We start from the raw sequence: 21706 nt of genomic DNA, 5'->3' as shown, positions 1-21706 counted from the left end.
AGCTAAGCAGATTCTTTCTGTGACGATTTAAAGCTACAGTCAACTTTCGTTCGTTGGGCTATATTTAAGTGGGCCCATCTAAAACGAAGTCAAAGTCATTTCTGACAGTGTATTTTTTCTTCCGTGGGGCTCTTGAATGAACTATTTCATATGACCATTTTTAAGCTTGACTCTTCCATTTTTAGCATCACGGCGAAACAGTTAAAAATGTCAATATATGTTAACATTGTCGTATGAAATTCTACTTTTTACTTGTTAAACAATCTAGAAATAAATTTCAACAATGAAAAGATTAAATTTCGCTTTTATTCCGTGTTTAATAAGGATATATATTTTTATAAACCTTTCTGCGACGAGTTCGACAAAAAATCAGAGGGGTTGTGTACAAGACACGACCGCATATATATAGGTGACGCAGGACTACGTAAGTCTCTTTGTAGTGATAGTGGCATGTATTCATGCTTGTAATCATTCGATTCATCATGTATACATGCTATATGCAACATATATACATGCTACATGCGTTGTATGTAACATTTATCAAAGTAGTAGCATTGCATACGTTCAATTCTCAAAAGATTGTGCATTTGAAAACAATTTAACAAAATCAAGAACACAAACTATTGCTTTCCTGCTACCTTACTGAAATTAAAGATTCCATGGTTTCCCACGTTGAAGGGATTTTACCAATTCGAACCTATTTTATCAACAGCACATCTTTTCACTACACTTCTAATGAAACGGCAAGCATGCGTGTTCATACAGAGTCCTATTATAACCGAACAGTACAGCTGTAGCACATTTTTCCAACACAGATATCAAGTTCGCCGAGGTTTAATCGTCTCGCAGTAAAGAATTTGCGATCTGTTGGAACAACGAACTTCTGTCATTTTTTCTAGCACAATTCCCTAACCAGGGCTTCGACCGATCCTTTTTTTCTACCGCAGTCCCACCAACGCGCATTCAAGTTCACACCGTCCGTTTGGTGATGGAATACGAACGCTATGCATAACACAACTGGCAGTTTGCTCAGTCAAACGCCGATGGCACGCAGTAGTATGAACGCATTCTAACGCTTTTTAACATTTTCGTTTCAATCAAGTTGCCTTTACCGTTTGGAGCAGCGAATGACTGCAAAACAGTCAAATGACTGGCAGTCACCACGCTTACGAAAAGCAACCGCACAATCGTATGATTCAATACTACAAAAAAACAACCACTACATGTGCATGGAAGAAGTCGGTCGGACTCCGCCCAATACAAACGAATATTTTGCTTGCGTCGGACCGACGTCCGGGTGACAAACTATTACTGTGAGCAGCCGATTTGGAGACAAAAAGAGAAACGAAAAAATACGTCACCGTATGCTTCCAGTCAGTTTGCAGTTTATATTCTCAAAGCGCAAAGCAAAACGGGAGATTGACTGTTTGCTTCTGCAGAGATGCCGCATGAATTGTAAGACGGCAGCAGCGCAAGCGGCAAATTGACTGAATCCAAAAAAACAGTCAAATGATCGTTCAAAAAGCGGAGTTTGAATGCGGAAAGTTCGCATTCACGGCAGTCACATTCAACTTGCGATCCCTTTTCAAGCCCTGTCCCTAACACAGACATCAAATTGGACTAGGTTTAATAGCGTTCGTAAGAAATCTGTTGGCACGGGAGGGGCTTTGATACTCTCTCTGGCGTACTTCTCAAGCAAGGACATCAAAATGGTCTAGGTTGAACCGTGGTGTTAAGAAATCTTGTTGAAATTAGGGAACTTTGTCACTTGTTTTGGTATACTTCCCAAGCACAGATATCAAATTGGTATAGGTTTAGATCATCGTAAAGAATCTTCCAACCAATCACGAAGCGAGAATTCTGGTAAAAGATAGGTTCATTATTTTCAATAGTTCAACATCAAGAATCCATACTTTTTTTCATTTGGGTCAATTCTTAGAAGATTTTCCGATCGATTGGTGTAAGAATATTGAAAATCGATCGGAAAACCGCTGAGCTATTAGCGCTCAAAACCTTTCATTTTTCGTGACGCTCGCATTTTTCGATTTTTTGGAATGACACCCTATCTCAAAACTTGCCATAAGACGTAGTCCTACGTCAAAACAATCCATGTATCCCTCGGTTTCGAGAGCGCAGCCCAACTAACGAAAGCCTTTCACTAAGTGGGCTGTGCTATGAGCTTAGTGCAATTAGCGAAAGTTAACTGTATTAAGTATTCTCCTGCGAAGCAGAATATCCTAAGTTTCTTCAACTACCACAGGTGCAAAACAATGTGAGCTGTTGGCTCGTGCCAAGCGGTGAATCGGTTTCTTTTGACGGCTCTCAAAACCGCAAACCGTTCGCCCACCCCTTAATTTTACATCGGCACGTCTATATTAAAGTGTCTACGTAAACAGCTGTTTGCTGTTGCTCTGTCAACTGACAGTCACAAGTAGCAAACACAAACATGCACCAACACTACCACACAGTCTTCTTTCGCACTTCTTTTGTTTTTCCGTACGCTCGGTCGGTCGCGAAACAGCATTTTTCATACTATTTCATCGGAAGCAGAAGCTGTCTTTCGAGTTATTATAAAGAAAACATTAGAAAATATTGGAAGTGTAATATCGTTATTGCAATAACATATGAAAATTATAAATTTTCAACAATCTATTATATTGAGTCGGAACTAGGATGTGTTACTGTTACGTAATTGCTCGATGATAAGAGTCGTCATAGACTGTGGAATTCGTGATTCATAGGTGTCGAATTTTGTAAAAAAAATTAGTAATGCGGTTGCATAGAAGCTAAATTTGTTCGTTTGGGCATGAAACTACAGCGACAATAAACTAAAATAACAATACAAGTTCCGGATTCTGAAAAAATGTTACGCGAGTTAACTGCTTGGGTGCTGAATAATTACCTAGGAAAATATGTAGAAAACCTTAATACGGCGCAACTGACAATTGCGTTGTTGTCTGGTAAGCATTTAACATTAATTTTCACAGAGATTTTGCGTTTCTTACCGTTACACACTGAGTGATTGGACCATAAATTACAATATTATATGTACATGATTTGCAATATTGCATGACTCAACATTTCATAATAAAAGAAATTAAACCGGATATAATTCAAACAATGACAACCGGTGAATAACCAATAATATTTCTATAAAATTGTTTATATTTGAATTTATTGAATAGATTTGAATAGTCTGGAACTCATTGTCCGCAAAAAATAAATTTTATAACACGAAAGTTATACGAGTCTCCTTGCAGTTGTTAAAATACAGTAAGGTTTGGTCATAACCTTCGCACGACGCATCGCTGAACATTGAAAGTTACTCATTCGGACCAAATCCATGTCTTCGCCTCGCAAACGTACTTGAGACGTATAGGCTAGTTGCTTTGCTTCGTGCTCAGTGAATTAATTGAGGTGACGATCAAGCGTTACAATTACTCGGTTGCTTGTGGAATGTTGCTGGATAAGTTAATCTTGTAAATTTCTGGTTAAAACAGCAAAAAACTTTTGCTTGTAAAGCCATCAGACCAAACTCGTGTTTTTAGTCTTTGGCCTTGAAATGTTACGTTTAATGGTAAGACTTGCGTAACGTAATTCCTCAATCTAATTCGGTCCATGGTAGCTGGTCCCCGGTTCCGCAGACACCCAGCAGTATTCGCCAAATCTCGCTCCACCTTGTCCACCTGCAACTACAGGATGATTGATTAAACGATTGCGAGATAAAGTAGTTTTATTATTATGTTAGATTAGTTATATTCTTACGTGAAATATTTATTCTGTTTCATGTTTTTGCAGGGCAAGTTGAACTCGAAAATCTACCGTTGCGTAAGGATGCTCTTCGCTATTTGGGACTTCCACTGCAAATCATCAATGGCACAATCGGCAAAATAAAACTTACTGTACCAGTGCGCCAATTTCGTACCGCTTCTTGGTGCTTGAATATCGACAACGTTAACGTAATCTGCGGACCAATTGATCTAAATGAATGGAATTCGGAAATTGAGCAGCAAACAGAGCTTGACTTCAAAATTGCTGCTCTCGATCGCATCGAAGCGAAATGGCGAGCACTGCGAGAAACCCCTGTAACTGAGGGAAGCTATTATGCATCTTCTTATTCTGGATGGCTCAGCTACGGAACATCCTTAATAACAAACATAATTGAAAATTTGCAACTTAAAGTAAACGGTATTCATATACGTTACGTAGACGGATTAACTATTCCCAACCAAACGTTCGCCTGTGGGATTAACATTGAAGCACTCTCGGCGCAGAGCTGTGACGCCAACTGGCAACCGGGGCAGACCTCTAACTGGAGCCAACAGCAAGTAACGTTCAAACTTGTAGAATTAACTAACTTTGCCATCTACTGGGATCCGCTCGCTCGGGAAGAACAAGTTTACGTAATCAGTCCGATAAGTGCAAAAGCCCAGCTGAAACGTGACCGCAGTGACACTCCATTACGGACGCGCAGCCGACCGCGGCTGGTATGCGATTTGATATGGGATGAAATAAAGATAACGCTCAGTGATGTAAGTATCAATCTAGCACATTGTATTTATACCTCTGGTCAAGTTCAATTATCATCTTAGTTAGAAACTTTCCAAAATAGCTAACGTAGTTGATGTCAGGCCCAAATGTTCACCAATTAGTTAGCTTAACATCATTATACCCACCAGAGTATTTTTCGCAGGTCCAGTATAATCAAATGATGCAATGCGTTCGAGGATTAGACGATATTGCAAGGTACCGTCGATTCAAGCTGTATCGGCCGAATTGCAATGTTGCCGACGATCCCAGAGCATGGTGGCGTTATGCGATTCGCTGCCATGGACTCATGCGATACTCCGAAGTTGATCCATTTGTCAGAATCAAAGAAAACATGCGTTACATCAACGTATATAGCCGGGTGGTTAGTAATCCGAATGAAGTGTTGTCGATTGAAAACAAGTCTTTCAAAGATCAAATAGAGCGGGAACGCGATTTTGATGAATTACGATTGCTGAGAGATGTCTGCATGATGCGAGTTCCTACGATGACAGAAAACTCTCCTGCACAGATCAATCAAGGTAAAAGTATGTTGGTACATTTTTTCCCACAATGGTGGGGATGGTACAACAATAATAATGGAAGTCCAACTGATTTGATATCGAATGATCAAGGCGATGAAAGCTCCGAAGCAAATTGGAGTAAAGATCAGGAATTCAATCCCAGCAGTAGTTTCGAAGACGAAATTTTGAATGCCCTGGCCGATTCGGTAGATACAAATTCACTGTTGAAGAGAGATGCAGTTTTTGGAAAATTCAATTTTGTCTTGAAGCGGGGAACAATGGACTTTTGCAGCGGGCTTGGGATTACTCCAATGCTGCAGTTCCAATTTCAAAATCTCAAGCTTGACGTAGAAACAAGACCACGTAGTGGATCACATTACCTTAGTTTATCGTTAGGATCTGTTTTGATAAAGGATTGCCTGACACAGAATTCGCAGTTTGCTGACTTGGTAAAGCCTCAAGCAAAAGAAGAACAGCTACCCCTTAATCCAAAGATAGGGCCGATCAGGACGAGAAGCCAATCTATGCAGCAGGGTACTATTGCAGAGCCAATTTTTGAAGTGCAATACGAACGAAAACCTCTTTCGTACGATACTGATTATAGGTTGATGGTTAAGTCGCAATCGTTAGATATCGTATATAATACTGAAGCAGTCAAATGGTTGATCGATTTCTTGATAAAACCACACCAGCAATATGATACTCGACGTAAAATAGAAGATATGAAAAATAAAACAAAAATGGAATTCGTGCGTAACTGGAAGAATATTCTTGAAGGACACCTAAATGCAAGAAAAACATGGACTCTAGAATTTGACATATTCGCCCCACAGATTATTTTTGTGGACAACTTTGCTGATCGTCAAAACAGTACAATCGTGGTGGTAGATTTCGGTCGTTTGCAACTTACTAACGGAAATAGACCATTTACGGGGGCCACATCTGATAAGATAAATAATGCCACTACTTCCCCTGAAGCGAAAACTGAAAACGACGAAGATGATGCATTTATGACACCTTGTTCAACACCTCCTGGGTCGGAAGCGAGTACAACCAACTCACCAACATTGGAGTCTGCCTTTTCTGAACTACCAGAGATAAATCCAGCCGGCGCTGACTCTTTGGACGAACATGCCCTATATCAGAAGTTGTACGACCGATATCAGCTTCATCTAACAGATCTTCAAGTATTGGTATGCCGCGGAAAAGAACGTTGGAATTTCGCCAGTACTAAAGGCACATCAACACTACACGTATTAGATCGTTTCAGCATATCTTTACAAGTTGAAAGGCGTGTGGTCTATACAAATGATCCCCAGTATCCGAGTTTAACGTTATCCGGTACACTACCAAAGTTGAACGCCCACATCAACGAGTATAAGCTGTCTACACTATTTACTTTAATCGATACTCTCACAAAAGCGGGTACGTTGCGAGTTGGTGGCGATGTACCGGATGCTGCGGAAAACATTGTTAGTGATAGTGAAATCGATCCTAAATCGGAAGTTTATGACGGTACTGATTCAAGTTCAATCCAACGGCAAGGGTCCTCTAACATTATCGTATTCCAATTCACCATTGATCAACTATCGCTGGAAGTACAGTCACGAGGTAGAAGTATCGTGGAATTGCAAGTAACTGGCGTCAAAGCTGGTTACAGTAAAAGGCCGGAGGATGTGACATTAACACTGTCCGTTCATGGACTTCTGCTGGCCGACGCCATGCAATCATTTGGACCAGATTTTGAACTACTTATCGCCAGCCATAGACATGTGGGGTAATTATTCCAGACATATCATTAAACTAGCAACAAAATTTGTTAATGCAATTTGCTTATTCCTTTTTAGAATGGATAGCCTGTCCGGCAGCCTTCGACAAAGTGAACCATGCTCTCCATGTTCCCCTGGTTCGCCAGATCCTAATACGGAAAATCGCCGACCAACTAGTCCGCTCACGATTTCGAAAGCGCTAAGTAATCTACAAAGAGGTACATTGTGCATTTCTGTTTCAATTTACTATTAAGTTTTTTACCTTTCTTGATTATTTTTGTTTTAATTTTGAAAAATTTTATCTGGGTTCGAATAACTAAACTGTATCAATATTTTAAAATTCGTTTCGTTTATTTTTATATATTTTTCGTTTTTATTTTTCATTTATCTGCTTCACAACGCTATTTATACGTTGATATAAAATGACTTTAACAACGAAAATAGAAGTAACTTCTCCTACTTGGAACGCTGCTCAATTTGGTGATCTAGATGCACTCATAACGGTCGAAATCATATTCATCAATAGCAATAACTTAGAGGACAAGCTGCAGGTGGCCAACATCCAGTTTAATAATTTGGATATTATAGGTGAGTAACCGTTGTTTGTAGAATTTATTCTCTTTTTTTAAACAAACAGCATACAGTATAAAGCGGAAAACGTCCGATGAATTGATTTGCTCAAGCTTATGCCTCGAGTGGCAAGTCAGCTTCGATTTGGTCGAACTATCAAGGCAGTGTGCTTGGCCCGCTCATCTTTATAATTTATATTAATGACCTGGTCGAGCTGCTGTCATCATCGAAATTATCGTTTGCCGACGATCTAAAAATCTTTCGGGTGATTGGTGCCCCTGCCGATTGTGTCGCATTACAGGAGGATATTAATCGTCTGCTAGTCTGGTGCAGTGACAACGGCATGCGTGTTAACAGCAATAAGTGTAAAGTAATATCATACAGTCGCCGTAACACCGTTTTTCTTCATCAATACAGCATGGGACCGGATTGTCTGGAACGTGTTAACTCTATTCTCGACCTAGGCGTTACTATTGACTCTAAATTGAGGTTCGACGAGCATATAAGTAGAGTCACTGCTAAAGCATACACCGTGCTTGGTTTTATGCGACGCCATGCGTCTGGATTCACTGACGTTTATTGCCTCAAGACGCTATATTGCTCTCTCGTACGCAACATTTTGGAGTATGCTTCCCCGGTTTGGGCTCCTGCACACGTAACACAGATCCTTGCGATTGAGCGGATTCAGAAGAAATTTGTGGGATTCGCCTTGCGTCAGCTACCGTGGAATGATCCAGTCAATCTTCCCAGTTACATAGACCGTTGTCAACTGATTAGCCTGGATACACTCGCAGTCCGGCGCGTCAAACAGCAGCGTCTATTTATATTCGACCTAATAACAGGCAATGTGGATTGCCCGGAACTCCTGTACCAGATACCGTGGAATGTACCTCCACGTCGGCTTCGCAATCCACCGTTATTGGCCATCCAATTCCACAGAACAAATTATGGTGTGAATAATTGTTTTAATGTCTGCTTGCGTTCCTTCAACGATGTTTGTAATGTGTTCGATTTTACTCTGTTTAGCCTCTGTCATGGTGAAATAAATTAAATTAAATCTAGCACATTGAGCCCCGCTATTCCTGGTGCAGGTGGGGTCCTTGCTTGAACAGTTTTCATCACATATTCGCAACGAGGCCGGCCACCGTAGCTTCCCAACTTTTGTCAGGTGTACGATGAGAATCCATTTAAAGAATGCCTGCAGCTCGTGTTTTATACATCTGCGCAGCTCTCGTTTCTATTCTGCCAAATATATACCTTTCGTTCGAATCTTAGTCTTTAGTCCGTAGCACTACCGGTCTGGCAAGCGTTTTGTATCATTGTCAGCTTAATCTTACTCGTGTTGTCGGTGGTGACGAGATCTCAAATACATTAATTCATTAGCCATCTATTGGCGCATTCCATATCCTCCTAGCCCCCGCTATTAGTCTGGCATCTAAGTTGTCCGCGGAACCCAGGAATTACTTCTCGCTTCTACGGCCAATCGCTGAATCACACCCTCAATGACGATGTTGAACAACAAACAGGATAGTTCATCTGCTTGCCGCAACCCTCGGCGCGATTCTAAGGGACTCGAGAGTGCTTCAAAACCACTCATTCTAGAATTCCTTTAATCACTTGCGTTTGCCTGGTATTATCCTACGAATTCTCTTGCTATTCAGGATAGACAACGTAGCAAGATCCGGGAGTGCCTTGTAGGTGACGTTGTTCAGCGTAATAACGCAAGAATTACAGCAATTATACCGCTCCTTCCATTCGTTCCTCCAGTAGTTTCTCCTCGAACCAAATTTCAGAAATCATCCAATAAAATGCCGTTATCAGTGGTTCCTTGCCATGTCCATCGAATTCTGCTGGGAGTCGGCCCTTTCCTTGATTATTTATAGTAGTTTCAAAATTATATAAAGCAGAAAAATAACTTACTTCATAAACGTTTAGTTACCGTATAATTAAAATTTACTAGTGTAAAGTTTTCTAAACAAACCTTGATGTTCTTTTGCAGCTAACCAAGAAACTATCGTGGAACTGGTTGGATTCATTAAACGGGTTATTCCGAAGGCACCACCGAAACCACCGGACCAAACGGGACCAACACAAAAGTCTGAAGATATTCAAGCATCTACTGCATCTCTGGCACCGATGGTAGCCATCAAAAATGAAACAGATACCAGCATTCCAGGTCGAACCGAAATTACTTTTGATTTTCACCGACTCAACGTGCTAATTTTGCGAGCATTGATGCGTGATAACTACCTAGTAGGACGCAAAGTGGGAACTTTCACCATGTCCGAAGCAAAAATTCATGCTTCCCTTGGAACTCTTATGGCCGTAGAAGGATCACTGGGAGGTCTTCAAGTACTGGATCTAACGCCAGAAGGCATCAATCACCAAAGGATACTTTCAGTGGGAAAAGATCCACTTACCGATCCACCCACGATTCGACGCACTGGACCTGATCTGATGACCTCACTAACACAAGAAGTCTACGGCAATCAATCAAAGGATTCTATGGACGGATTAGTCGAAGAAAGGCAAGCGCTTTCCTTTTCGGTTTCTAAAGACGCTAATGCCATAATCGATGTACGTGTCAAAATGGCTTCGGTGTGGTTTATTCATTGCGCTCGGTTTATGCAGGAGCTGAGCTGGTGCGCTTCAGAATTCAAACATTATCTGAAAAATTTGGCTCGCTCGATCCGAGACAAGGCAACGGATATGGCACTTGGCTTGGTGCAGTCTAGAAGCGACCTTTCAAGCAGTCGACCTGAGAGTATCTATAATTCACCACGTAAAACTAAACGTCAGAGAACAGTGTCACTATCAAAGACCCATGAAGTTTTGCTAAACTCTGAATATACACTGAAAGTCGACATCACACTTGAGACCCCTGTGCTGATATTACCGAGATCAAGTAGCAGTACACAAGTACTGGTGGCTCATCTCGGGAAGATCACGGTGAGTAATACCCATGAACAACAAAATGGTCATGCAAATACTAGTCAAAATAACATTACAACAATAATCGCCGATGTAGATAAAGCTATGTACAATCTCAGCGATCTTGATGAAATTTTTGAGCCATCCGCTGAAGAAAATGGTTTCAAAGGAATTCGTTTTGGCAAGGACGAATCAATGGAATTTATAGATGATGCACCACAGAACTTTGAGTTGTACAAAATCGATATAAAGAATATTAATCTTTATTCGTTAGATACGATGAACAGAAAAGGTTTTCGATATTCCGCACTGCCACGAGCGGAAGAGTTCTATTCGTGCAAGGAAAATGCCATTCCAATTATACATGACACAATCTTCTCGCTCGAGATATCTAGAGATAGTGCCGAGAACGATAACGATGGTTTTCGAGTCTTCGGTTGCGTTGTAAAACCTCTACGATTATCTCTAAAACGACAACAGTACGAACAACTGCTGGAAACCTTCGACAATCTTTTCAAAATTCCCAAAGATTTGACTCGTCCACCAACGGAACCTTCAACATTGGCCGATAGACATCCAGAAATTCTTGAAGAGTCAACATTCAATGCTTTTCCCATTACGGATAAAGTGCGTCGTGGTCTGATGTATCAAAGCAGCTTTGAAGAGAAACCTTCTTCCCTAAACATAAAGTTGAATTTTGAACTTCCAACATTTATTATACAGCTGAACGACGGAAACAATGTACCTCAAATACAAATCTCCTTCAAAGATTTTTCCGTAATCTTCGAGAAACGTAACATTTACGAAACGCATCTTAAAATATCTTTGCGATCAATCATGATGGAAGATCTACTTCAACCCGACACAGCGAAAAATCGTTATATGGTAATTTCGTCCTCACAAAACAATCAATATGGTCGACCAGCGTCATCATTTGCTTCACACTCTTGTCCAAATTTGGCCGGACTTTTAACCAACATCGAGGAATTACCAAGCTCCTTGCCAAACAATCTAAACGACAAAACATGCTTTTATTTCCTAACAGCAAATAAAACACTTTGTCCTGATACCCCTCCACCATCTCCCTCAGTACAAAGACAGCAAAACAGAACCGATATCGGTGAGGAAGCTAATCTTGTCATTTATACATCGCTAATGGTTGATCCAGGATGTCCGACGTTCGCCACTCAATTCAACTCTCTGCAACAATCCAGTTCTATTGACTTTAACAGTCTCGATCTTATCGTATCAGTGGAGAGTTGGTTCGTGCTGTTAAATTTCTTTGGCTTACTTAACGATGACGAATCTTCAAGTGGTACGCAGAAGTCTTCATCTGAGCAAACGAATCGCGAAAAGAATTTCAACCGTAGTCATACGAAACTAGACATTTCAGTGCGATCGCTGTCGCTAGTATTGGCTAAGCCAGAATACGAAATAGCGAAAGCCAACGTGTCCAATGCCAATTTCACCGTATCCCAGCGATGTCAAACGAAGCAGGTCGAAGGCAGACTCGGATCGATTACTTTGAGCGATCTAACGCCGTATGGTTTTATGTATCGTGAAAAATTTATGACCACTGGTAATGAAGCCCTGAGTTTTCTGTACATCCGAGATGCGGCTAAAACCCATGCAAGGACGCTTCAGAAGGATGCTGTTTTGAAAATAGAAATGTCTTCGGTACGGTTTGTACACACCAAACGGTTTATTGCGGAGATACAATTGTTTTTCAAGGAGTTTTCTCAACTGCAAACTGTAAGTAACGTAACATTTAATTATAATACCTGGTGACATTTAGCGTTTCGATTCGAGTGACTTTTGTAATCTAAGATACGTTAGAGTGACGTAGAGAGTGATAGAGTGACGTAAAATTCATCCTCGATCTACATTTTTTATTGTTGAACCTAGGTACTACGCCGTCCGAAAAAGTTCAATTTTAACAAGAGATACGTTCGACACGTTTTCGAACAAATTGCAAATTTAAATTTTGATCGAAGCCGTCAAGAACGCTGTCTATTTCTATTTTCCAATTTTATTTCTTTCCATCAATCAACTTAACTGTTTCTATTTTGTTTGATTTACAAAAGTTCACATTTATTTTGCACCACAATATGTATATTTATATTATTTTGCTTGATTGATGTACCAAAGTACATGAAGTTTTATACATTCCTAAACTAAGCTGTTAAATGTTACCGAATTATAGTTACGTACATCGTTTTTTTTAAGTTTTGTTTATCATTACACGTAATAATTATGGTAATGTTTTATACAGCCGGTAATGCGAAAAATTAAAACGACGGACTCTAAGGCTAACCTCAATCAACGACCAACGCAGCTAGGATTGGAGATCAATGCTGGAGCACCAATTTTAATATTTCCAATGGCGTTTAATAGTGAGCACGTCATCGTTGCCGATTTGGGTGAATTCACGCTAAAGAATGAATTCCGAATGAGTGATGATCCGGAAGTTATCAGTGTTTCCTCCAGCAGCACGATCAAGGAGGTTTTGGATGTAATGCACATTAATTTATTCCATACGAACATCTTCGCTGCTCGTCGTGTGTTAAAGCCAGATGAAGACCCCCAAACGACGCAATTTGATAGCGACATTACGATTGATATGAAGTGCTATTGGTTAGTGAAGCAAGGACCAAGCTTGTTGAAGGAAAAATGTCACCTAAAGCTACAAGTCGAACGAAATATGGATTCATGGAATAGTCATTTCGGTGAGTTTTATCGTTGATCATTATTTTTTTAAACTCAAAGTTGTTTCATCTGCATGGCGTTTAAAAGTGTTAAACATTCAAACTTTAAAGTGCTTTGCAGACGGAGTGATAAGCGACATGGCCGTATAGGCAATTTGTGTCCGCCTCATGCGCATAATTAGAGAAATATAGTTAAAAATACATTACATAGGCAGTGTATATTTTCGAGGCGACAGGGTTTGAAGCAAAGACACAAACCACACGCCTACGAATTGCCTATTTCCAGCGTGTCGTTTGTCGCTCCGTGGGCAGAGCGCCTAAAATCAAAGTTTAAAATTAAATGGTACGTAGGTTTACACTTTTTACTTTTAATTTCTGATGAGCGGAGTAAATGTTTTCGTCAAGAACGAAAAATAAAAATATGAACGAAGCAGAACAACCGATCGTGTGTGTTTCCAATTATACCAAGTTTTTTTTCTTTTCGTTCTCCCACTTTGTTCGTTCTTTATAAATAACTCATCACACAGCGCACTTCTACCATTCATTGACGTAGGAGGTGCCTTCCAAAAAAAATTTTCGTCAGCAGTAGCATAAAGCCGGGTGGCCCGAGCTGTTTCAAAGCAGTCGTCTCCATTCAAATAACTCTATCTGGTGCCACTCGTCGCCCATTTCTCAGTCGTCTTAAGAAAGTCGCAAATCACTTTCGACCTGATCGAGATCGAACCATCTTTCACATCAAGCTTTCCTGTTGCTGGTGCCGGTGGGTTGTTGAAGAGAACTATTTTCGACGCATTGTCGTCCGGCATCCTTACGATGTGTCCGCCCCACCGAAGCCTACACCGATTTTCACCATATGTATTATGGAAATCTGTCCAAAAAGCAAAGCCTTGGGCTTACCAGGGGTGTCAAAATTTTGCGGACTAAACATCCATGGATGGCGCCAATTTGGAACCAGCCAGCTTACCGAAAATAACAGCTAATATTAGTTAAATTATAGCTAAGAGGCTGTGTTTAACAGATTTCTAACTAGTTTCATTTGTTTTAAAATGAATCAACCTCTAAGTAGGCACCACAACCAAAAGTACCAAAACCAATGAGTGGGACATGTACAATGTATATGCAGTTTGACAGCCACACCACCCCGCTGGGGCTTACACGTCTTTCTAAGACTTGACCCTTCTTTATCGACAGAGTGCAACAATCCTACTAACTCTATTTAGCAGCACCGCCTAGCCGAGATTCGAACAAACAACGACTGGCTTGTTAAACCAGCATCATACCTCGAAGCTAACTGGGCGGTTAAAAAAAAAGGAAATCTCTCCTAGCAATGCCTGTAGTTCGTGATTGATATTTCCTCCCAAATCTTGAAAATGAACTAGTGTAAGGCCAGCGTTTCTCTGCCATGTTTATAAAGCTCTGCTCTGCCAGTAAAGGCTCCTTACCAGCACCAGCGGCTTGATCTTTAGCCACCCGATGTCTTGTTAGATTTCTCGCACTCGTTTGTGTTTATATTCCTTCCCTCGTTCCCACACATGCCACACATGTCAAATTTCAGTGGGTAGCCCTTATGAGTAGGTTTTCCGACAACCTCAAAGACTAATGGTTGCCGATTTATTGCTCTTTAAACCCTCATTTTATGACGCTAGCGAGAAACTAATATATTTCGGAATAACAGCGGTAAGACAAGTTTGAAACAAGTGAGAAAAGCAAACCTAGTGCATAATAATTCATTATTCAAGCAAAAATACGAATTTCAATCCCAAATGCAATGATCGAAAACTAACCAAATGCATACATTATTTTAGTTCCAGACATCAGCGTGCACGGAACACTATCGAAATTAGAAGCTGTACTAGATTTGCAGCAGTACCGACTGGTACGGGGATTCTTATCGTACAATCTAGGTGAATCATTGGATGAGCTCTATCTTCGGCCGATGTACATTGCAAACAGTAGCTTAAGTTTGAACACTGATAGTGATCTGATTGAAGAACCATGGAAAAATCTTTCCATACACCTTGAACTGCAAGACGTTTCTGTACGACTGGAAGCATTGAATACCGATGGAAAACCTACACCGCTAGCATGTATTAATTTTATAAAATCCAAACTACTGGTAGATTCACTCAGTGACGGAGCGCAAGATATTGATCTGGTTTCTCAGGAAATACTAATCAAAGACACCAGATCCGATGAACCCTCTTCCCGTGATGAAATGCGAAATGTTTTTTCCAATATACTGCAGCCAATAGTAAGTGATTTCACGGATGGCCAAGTGCAAGCGGAGATACATAGCAGACGACGAAAAGACTTAACAAAATTCACCATCCTTTTGAATAATATGCGTATGATGGCTATTTTGGACTGGTTGGAGAGTGCCAAAGATTTTATATTGCAGCAAGAAGATCAACCCCAAGCTGGATTACAGCTGCAAAACAACGAACGTTTAATTTCAGTAGATGCAAGCAAACGAACACCAGTGACTGCAGAGATCAATCGAATAGAGCTAAAGTTAAATATAACTGACTCCGAATTAGTACTGGTAGAGAAAACGGATCAACACGACTCGAATGCTGTTATTTTAAAGGTCAGTGCTTTGTGTCATTTGATTTAGAGTGAAAATATAATCCAAAAATCATAATCCATTTCAACAATTTTTAGAGTACAACCGTATTATCATACCGACCATTTGAAAACTCTAGGATATTGTCCATCAATCTGAACAATTTAGAGGTTTTTTCCTGCGTACTTGGATCAGAGGAAGGCACTGCACTATCGATCATTGACCCGATCACTGTGAATATGGATCTTCGGCAAGGCGTGCTGGATATGCAAATGCAGAAACAACTGTGCATCCGCCTGTCCTATCACGACGTCAAAATGTTTCAGCGAATGCTAGAATCTCTTCCAGGTCAAACCAAGTATGCCCGAGATAGCAAGCAAGCTAGCATCGAAGAAAGCTCCGAGGCAAGCACTGCTGTCGAAAAGCTCGTTCTCTTAGGATTTAACCGTGTTGACTGCCTGAGTGCTTTGGAGAAGTGTAACTATCACATAGATGATGCGGCTCTTTGGTTGACGCAAAATTCGGAACCGTTAAAATATACAGCAGAAACCCAAAAAATGGTGGAAGCGATAGAGTTGAAGGCACCGTGCATATCAATATGCATTATCGATGATTGTCGGGATGCAGATGTGCCCTTTGTTGAACTTTCCTTGAACAAGTTGGATCTTAGGCAAGAAATGGGTCAATGTTCACCTGTGGCTGCTACCGATGGAAACGACGGCGATGCTACTCCCGCTATAGAGGCATTCTCAACGACTTTTTCTGGTTATAAATCAGGCCGTATGACCGGTGTATTTGCAAGTGATTATTATAACCGAGCTTTGAGTGGCTGGGAACCGTTAATAGAAACCTGGAAGGTAGAAGCTCATTGGGGCTACAGTTTGGGACAAATTGGAGCAAACCGAAACCGGCTTAACCTAAAAATTGAAAGCAACGATACATTAAGACTGAACATCACTAGCACATTAATAGACCTTTATCAGTTGGTCAAAGAAAACTGGATTCAGGATTATTACAACTCTGCGAATTCCGCTTGTAAAAGTCCGGTAAATTATCGAAGAAGGACTCCATTCGTCCCATTTGCCATAAAGAATGATACAGGAGTAAGATTGTGGTACACAACAGTCTTATCGTCAGAATCAACGAGATCAACTGTACTGTCAGATCGGGACACGCAATGGAGTCAGGTTGACCCGGGAGGAACAGCAAGTTTCTCCTATGCTTCAAAAGGTAAACAACGTCACCGTGATACGCACAAATTGAACCTACATCAAATAGCTGTGCGTGTCGAAGGTTGGCAAGAGGTTGGGCCAATATCCGTCGATCGAGTTGGAACGTTTTTCCGACATGCACGACCGGACCTCATTGAAGACTCACAAGCGCCGCGAGCACGAATTGTATTTGCTGTTTCACTCGAGGGCTCGGCTCAGAAATTGATTACTGTGCAATCTGCGCTTAAGTTGACCAATAAGCTGGATAATGCGGTGCTGGTAAAAATGGAACACTTGTATGGTCATTTGAATATTCGTAACTGGCCTGACACGAACACGCAGATACTTCATTCGAATGAAATTTTAAATATTCCTTTAACTCACGTGCATGCAATTCTGTACTTTCGTCCTCTACCGGCAAATGTTCCTTTACTCGAAGACGTTAGTGCTAATCAATCACGCTCGGAGGAATTAAGCAATTCCAGTGATGGCTGGACATTATTACAAAAATTTGACATTCATAAATCATTCAACAACAACAATGGATTTCAGTTTACTGATAAAGGAATCCGATGGAACGAAGCGATTGAGACGAACGAGCTCTACCAGGAGTTGCGAGCTTGTCGTGGACTACGGGAAAGGTCATACAAAATGTTAGTTTCTATTCGAAAAGAACCTTACCCTTCCAAAGATGTCATACTACTTCCTGGTCATTCTATAACCCTGTGGCCACCAGTCAGAATTCATAATCTGCTACCGTGCGATTTACTGTACAAACTACCGTCTGGCACTCAGGGCAGAATACCTGCTTCCAAAACAGCAAAAATCACTGAAATTGATATGGAACAGCCGGTGGGATTGACTTTAACTTTAGACAGCTATCCGGAAGCAGGACAAATTAGTATACCGGCAGGTTTTTACGGATCAACTGAACTGGATGTGCGACTTTTTGATACAAAGTCTAGAATGTTGAAATTACGAGCTTGCATTCACATCGTTAGAGGTCGTGGAATACAAATATCAGTCAGCGCCCCGTTCTGGCTAGTAAATAGGACAGGTATTCCCTTGGTATTTCGCCAGGATGATTTAGACAGCGAATGCTCCGGTCAATTTTCAGAAAACGAGCAAGCTCGCATGATTTCCCCGTTCATGTTTGCGTTTTCTGATCCTTCCAGTTCGGGATGTCTTACTATGCGACTCGGAAGGCGCTTCGGTCAAGGCTTGCAATGGTGCCAACCATTTAAACTCGAGCAAGGTATCAAACACAGACAGCTTATCTGCGGCAAAGAATCTTTCATCATTGGAATCGAAGTACGGCGAGCGCGCGGTCGTTATAATCAAACTGCTATCGTTACCTTCTCCCCCAGATATCAGTTGTACAATCGAAGTTCCTTTAAACTTCAAGTTTTACAGAAATGCTTTACAGATACTGTGTATGACCCAGCAGCAAAATCAGCTTATATAGAGGCTGTTCCTGGATGCCATATAGCTTTTCATTGGCCACGTTTAGACAAGGAGCAGGAGCTGTGCGTTCGCTTACCCGATGTTCATGAATGTCTGTGGTCTGCTGGAATTCCTATTTTCGAAACACAAAGTCTATATATCAACATTCGAACGGTAAACGGTGCGATGCAATTTCTTCGGTTAGAAACAATTCTTCAAGGCGCGACTTACTTCATGATATTCAGTGACGCTCAGTCGTTACCGCCACCAATTCGACTTGATAATTATTCAGAAGTACCAATAAGGTTTCACCAGGCAGCTGTAAAACTACAATTCAAAACAACAGTGCGACCAAGAAGTTCAATAGCTTATGTATTGGACGAACCACTAGGCAACAAGTATCTACAAATAGAAGCACCTGGTGGCGATTTCGAAAACTGCTCTCTAAACGGGTTCGACAATTTTCGACTAACTTACGAGAATTTTATATACATCGCCTTCAGCCAAACCTTCGAATCAACGCCTTCCTTTGAATATAGGACGGCCAGTGACTTGGATGTGAAATCACAGCAACTCGTTCTAGCGGTTATCGACAACCGGGTAGTTCTTACCCGCAAGCAAGCTGGTGATCGTTCTCAACTGTGGAGAATGAATCATGAGAAGCAATTGGAGCATGAAGGTTCCTCCCCACCAAGTGAACCGGGAAAAAAGCAGACAAGATTTGTATTAGATTTAGAAAAGCCACCTCAACCGATGCAATTCATCAATTTGGTAGTCAGGCCATCCAATAGACAGCGAAGATCAACGCAAACGTGGCGCTTTACGGAAGAAGGCCGGTTGATGTGTGAGCATTCAAATATGTGCGTTCAGGCGAAAGGAGGTATCTTCGGTTTGCAGAGTGGCTCGGAAGCGGTACTTGGAATGTGTGTTTCGGAAACGAAAGCTCTGAATCGCTTTGGTGTACCTTACGAGCAGGCAATCGAGAGGCAAAAACTGAGGCCTGGTTCAGGTTGCCTTTCCGTAACATATCGCATGGATGGACCGATAAAATGCATCCAAATAAAAGACGTGAAAAATTTGTCAGGAGGTCCCCTTGCTTTCGACAATTCCTGGAAGCATGTGTCACATATTGTTAATGAAACGTCTGGAAACAATTCGAGAAACGAGCAGAAACAATTAGCCTATGAAAGGCAAGAATACTATATTGTTGTCAAACTACGTAAAGGTATTGGGGTTTCTCTTATTTCCAATCAACCCTGTGAGGAATTGGCATACGTTACGCTAGAGGATATCAACATGGAGCTCATCTCTACCATGACTGTTTTTTCACTTGACTTCAGCGTGGGAGATATGCAAATCGATAATCAATTGTTTGAAACGTCATGCCCTATAGCCCTATACACAATACCACCGGTGATAAACGAGTCAGCTAATCGGTCCAGCTTATCATGTCTGCAACTGAATGTTAAACTTTTACCTAGTCCCAACACAAATGCCGTAATATTCGAACATTTTATATTAAGCATTCGTCCGGTTGCCGTGTATTTAGAGGAGCGACTGATATTACGTTTGGTTAAATTTACTGGGTTAGCTAAAAGTCCCATTGACCCGACCGCTCTCCCGGATGAGTCAGATTACGAAGCGCAAAAGATCGTCTACAAGGTCCTCGACGCCAATGTAAAACGATACTACTTTGGAGATCTTCAGATCGTTCCAAGCCAAATAAGACTGAGTTTTATTACAGCTTCCAAACTAACACCTGAGTTTGCTGAAGTGAAACGTAATTTAGGGTTTACTTTTATCAAATTTGAGGATGCAATTATCAATTTTGATAAGTTTACGCACAAATGCCACTTCGAAACAATGGACGCGTATTTGAACGCTATTAAAGCCCATTACAAACAGGAATTGAAATGGCAAGCTGCGTCTATTCTAGGATCAGTAGATTTTCTCGGTAATCCACTTGGTTTTGCAAACGACCTAACCGAAGGAGTTTCTGGGCTATTACTGGAAGGATCTATATCATCGCTAGTCAAAAATGTAACCCATGGAATATCGAATTCAACAGCTAAGCTCACAGAGACGATATCGGACGGGTTAGGTAAAGTTGTTTTTGATGATGAACACGTCGAGGCCCGACAGAAAATTTTGGATGTATCTGGAGGTAGTGGAAGCACAACTGGTGATCATTTAGTAGCTGGGTTTAAAGGATTTACATTTGGATTGCTCGGTGGAGTAACCAGTGTAGTTAAACATACCTACAATGGCACTGTAAATGATGGGTTTTCAGGATTTATAACCGGCCTTGGAAAAGGGCTGGTAGGAACGGTAACAAAACCTGTCATTGGAGTGCTTGATCTAGCATCGGAAACGGCGAATGCCGTTCGAGAGCAGAGTAAAAGTTCTAGTAGAATTCTTCCCGAACGGAAACGCCATCCGAGGGTCGTAACTGGAGCACCTGGTGGCTTACTTCCGCCATATTCTAGTCTTCAAAGCAAAGGTCAGCAATATCTGTTTTTAATTAACAAAAGAAATTTTAATGAACAATTCATGGCATATGAACCGTGCCTGTTGGATACCAAAGAATCAAAAATGCGCCTGCTTGTCTCCGCCGAGCACGTGTGGGGTTTTTCGAAAAACGAGGATACTACTACGATAGTTTTTCATTACCGCTTAAGCGAAATCATTTCCTGCCAAGCGGTTACTGTCCCTCCACCGGGAACTTCCAACGAACCAAATGCCAATGCTACGCGAACGAAAAAATCAACGACCTATATTGAATTTTGTCTTATGCTACCATCCAAGTCTCTTACACCAAGTGCACCAGAAATGGTGAAACGACCACGAGTACGCTGCCAGAACGAAGAGATTGCTAAGAAAATTTGTCATCACGTAAGTTACCTCTATTATTATAAAGATTTTCGATTATTACATCAACCTTTTCATTTCAGATAAACTTTGCAAAATGTATCTACGATGAGCGCGAACAAACCTTAAACTCAAATACTGTGATCGAACCATGAGGGGACAGATCTCCTCTTGTCTACTACACTAATGTAACGATTTCGTACCGAAGGGTATGTGGCTACTGGCGCCTCTGGAAAACCGAAGTCGTTTAGCTTACGTCTGTTAATATGTTCTAAGCCAAATTTATTTCCGTTTAAAGAGGCAAAACGAATTATACTATATTTGTTGGAAGAAATTAGTTTAAATTACATTTTATTAGAAAACATCAGAGTGTTTGTTTGTTGTGTATTAGAAAATCATTTCTCTGACTTTGGTGTTTTCACCCTACAGTGGTTCTCAACCTGTTCTTAAGCAACCCCTTCTCGTGGTACTAGCGGGGATGCGAGCAATCTTAGTGTAGATCTCGTAACCAACCCCGATAGAAACCAGCATTACCATACCACAATCGTATACTAACAGGAAACGGGGCACTCGTGCGAATTCTGAGTGTTGACAC

The 21706-nt window shown here is 41.1% G+C and overlaps 1 protein-coding gene across 1 annotated transcript; it reads left to right on the top strand.

Moving 5' to 3' along the window:
* The first annotated feature begins 2554 nt into the window (after nucleotides 1–2554).
* On the top strand, nucleotides 2555–21436 carry LOC128744346 (intermembrane lipid transfer protein Vps13D). Its single transcript, XM_053841267.1, has 10 exons — nucleotides 2555–2960; nucleotides 3799–4532; nucleotides 4694–6828; nucleotides 6899–7038; nucleotides 7265–7408; nucleotides 9390–12073; nucleotides 12594–13047; nucleotides 14832–15613; nucleotides 15688–21135; nucleotides 21195–21436. The coding sequence occupies exons 1-10, from the start codon at nucleotides 2864–2866 to the stop codon at nucleotides 21264–21266; spliced, it is 12690 nt and encodes a 4229-aa protein (XP_053697242.1). The 5' UTR covers nucleotides 2555–2863; the 3' UTR covers nucleotides 21267–21436.
* Nucleotides 21437–21706: the final 270 nt, after the last annotated feature.

This window comes from Sabethes cyaneus, chromosome 3 (assembly GCF_943734655.1).
Source record: "Sabethes cyaneus chromosome 3, idSabCyanKW18_F2, whole genome shotgun sequence".
NCBI lineage: Eukaryota > Metazoa > Arthropoda > Insecta > Diptera > Culicidae > Sabethes > Sabethes cyaneus.
Note: the sequence above shows the minus strand (reverse complement) of the source record. Positions and strands in the feature narration are given on the sequence as shown.

Coding starts and splice junctions, on each gene's coding strand:
- LOC128744346 (XM_053841267.1), top strand. CDS start 2,864: ATGTTACGCGAGTTAACTGCTTGGGTGCTGAATAATTACCTAGGAAAA. Junction 2,961..3,798: donor GACAATTGCGTTGTTGTCTG/GTAAGCATTTAA, acceptor ATGTTTTTGCAG/GGCAAGTTGAACTCGAAAAT. Junction 6,829..6,898: donor GCCAGCCATAGACATGTGGG/GTAATTATTCCA, acceptor ATTCCTTTTTAG/AATGGATAGCCTGTCCGGCA.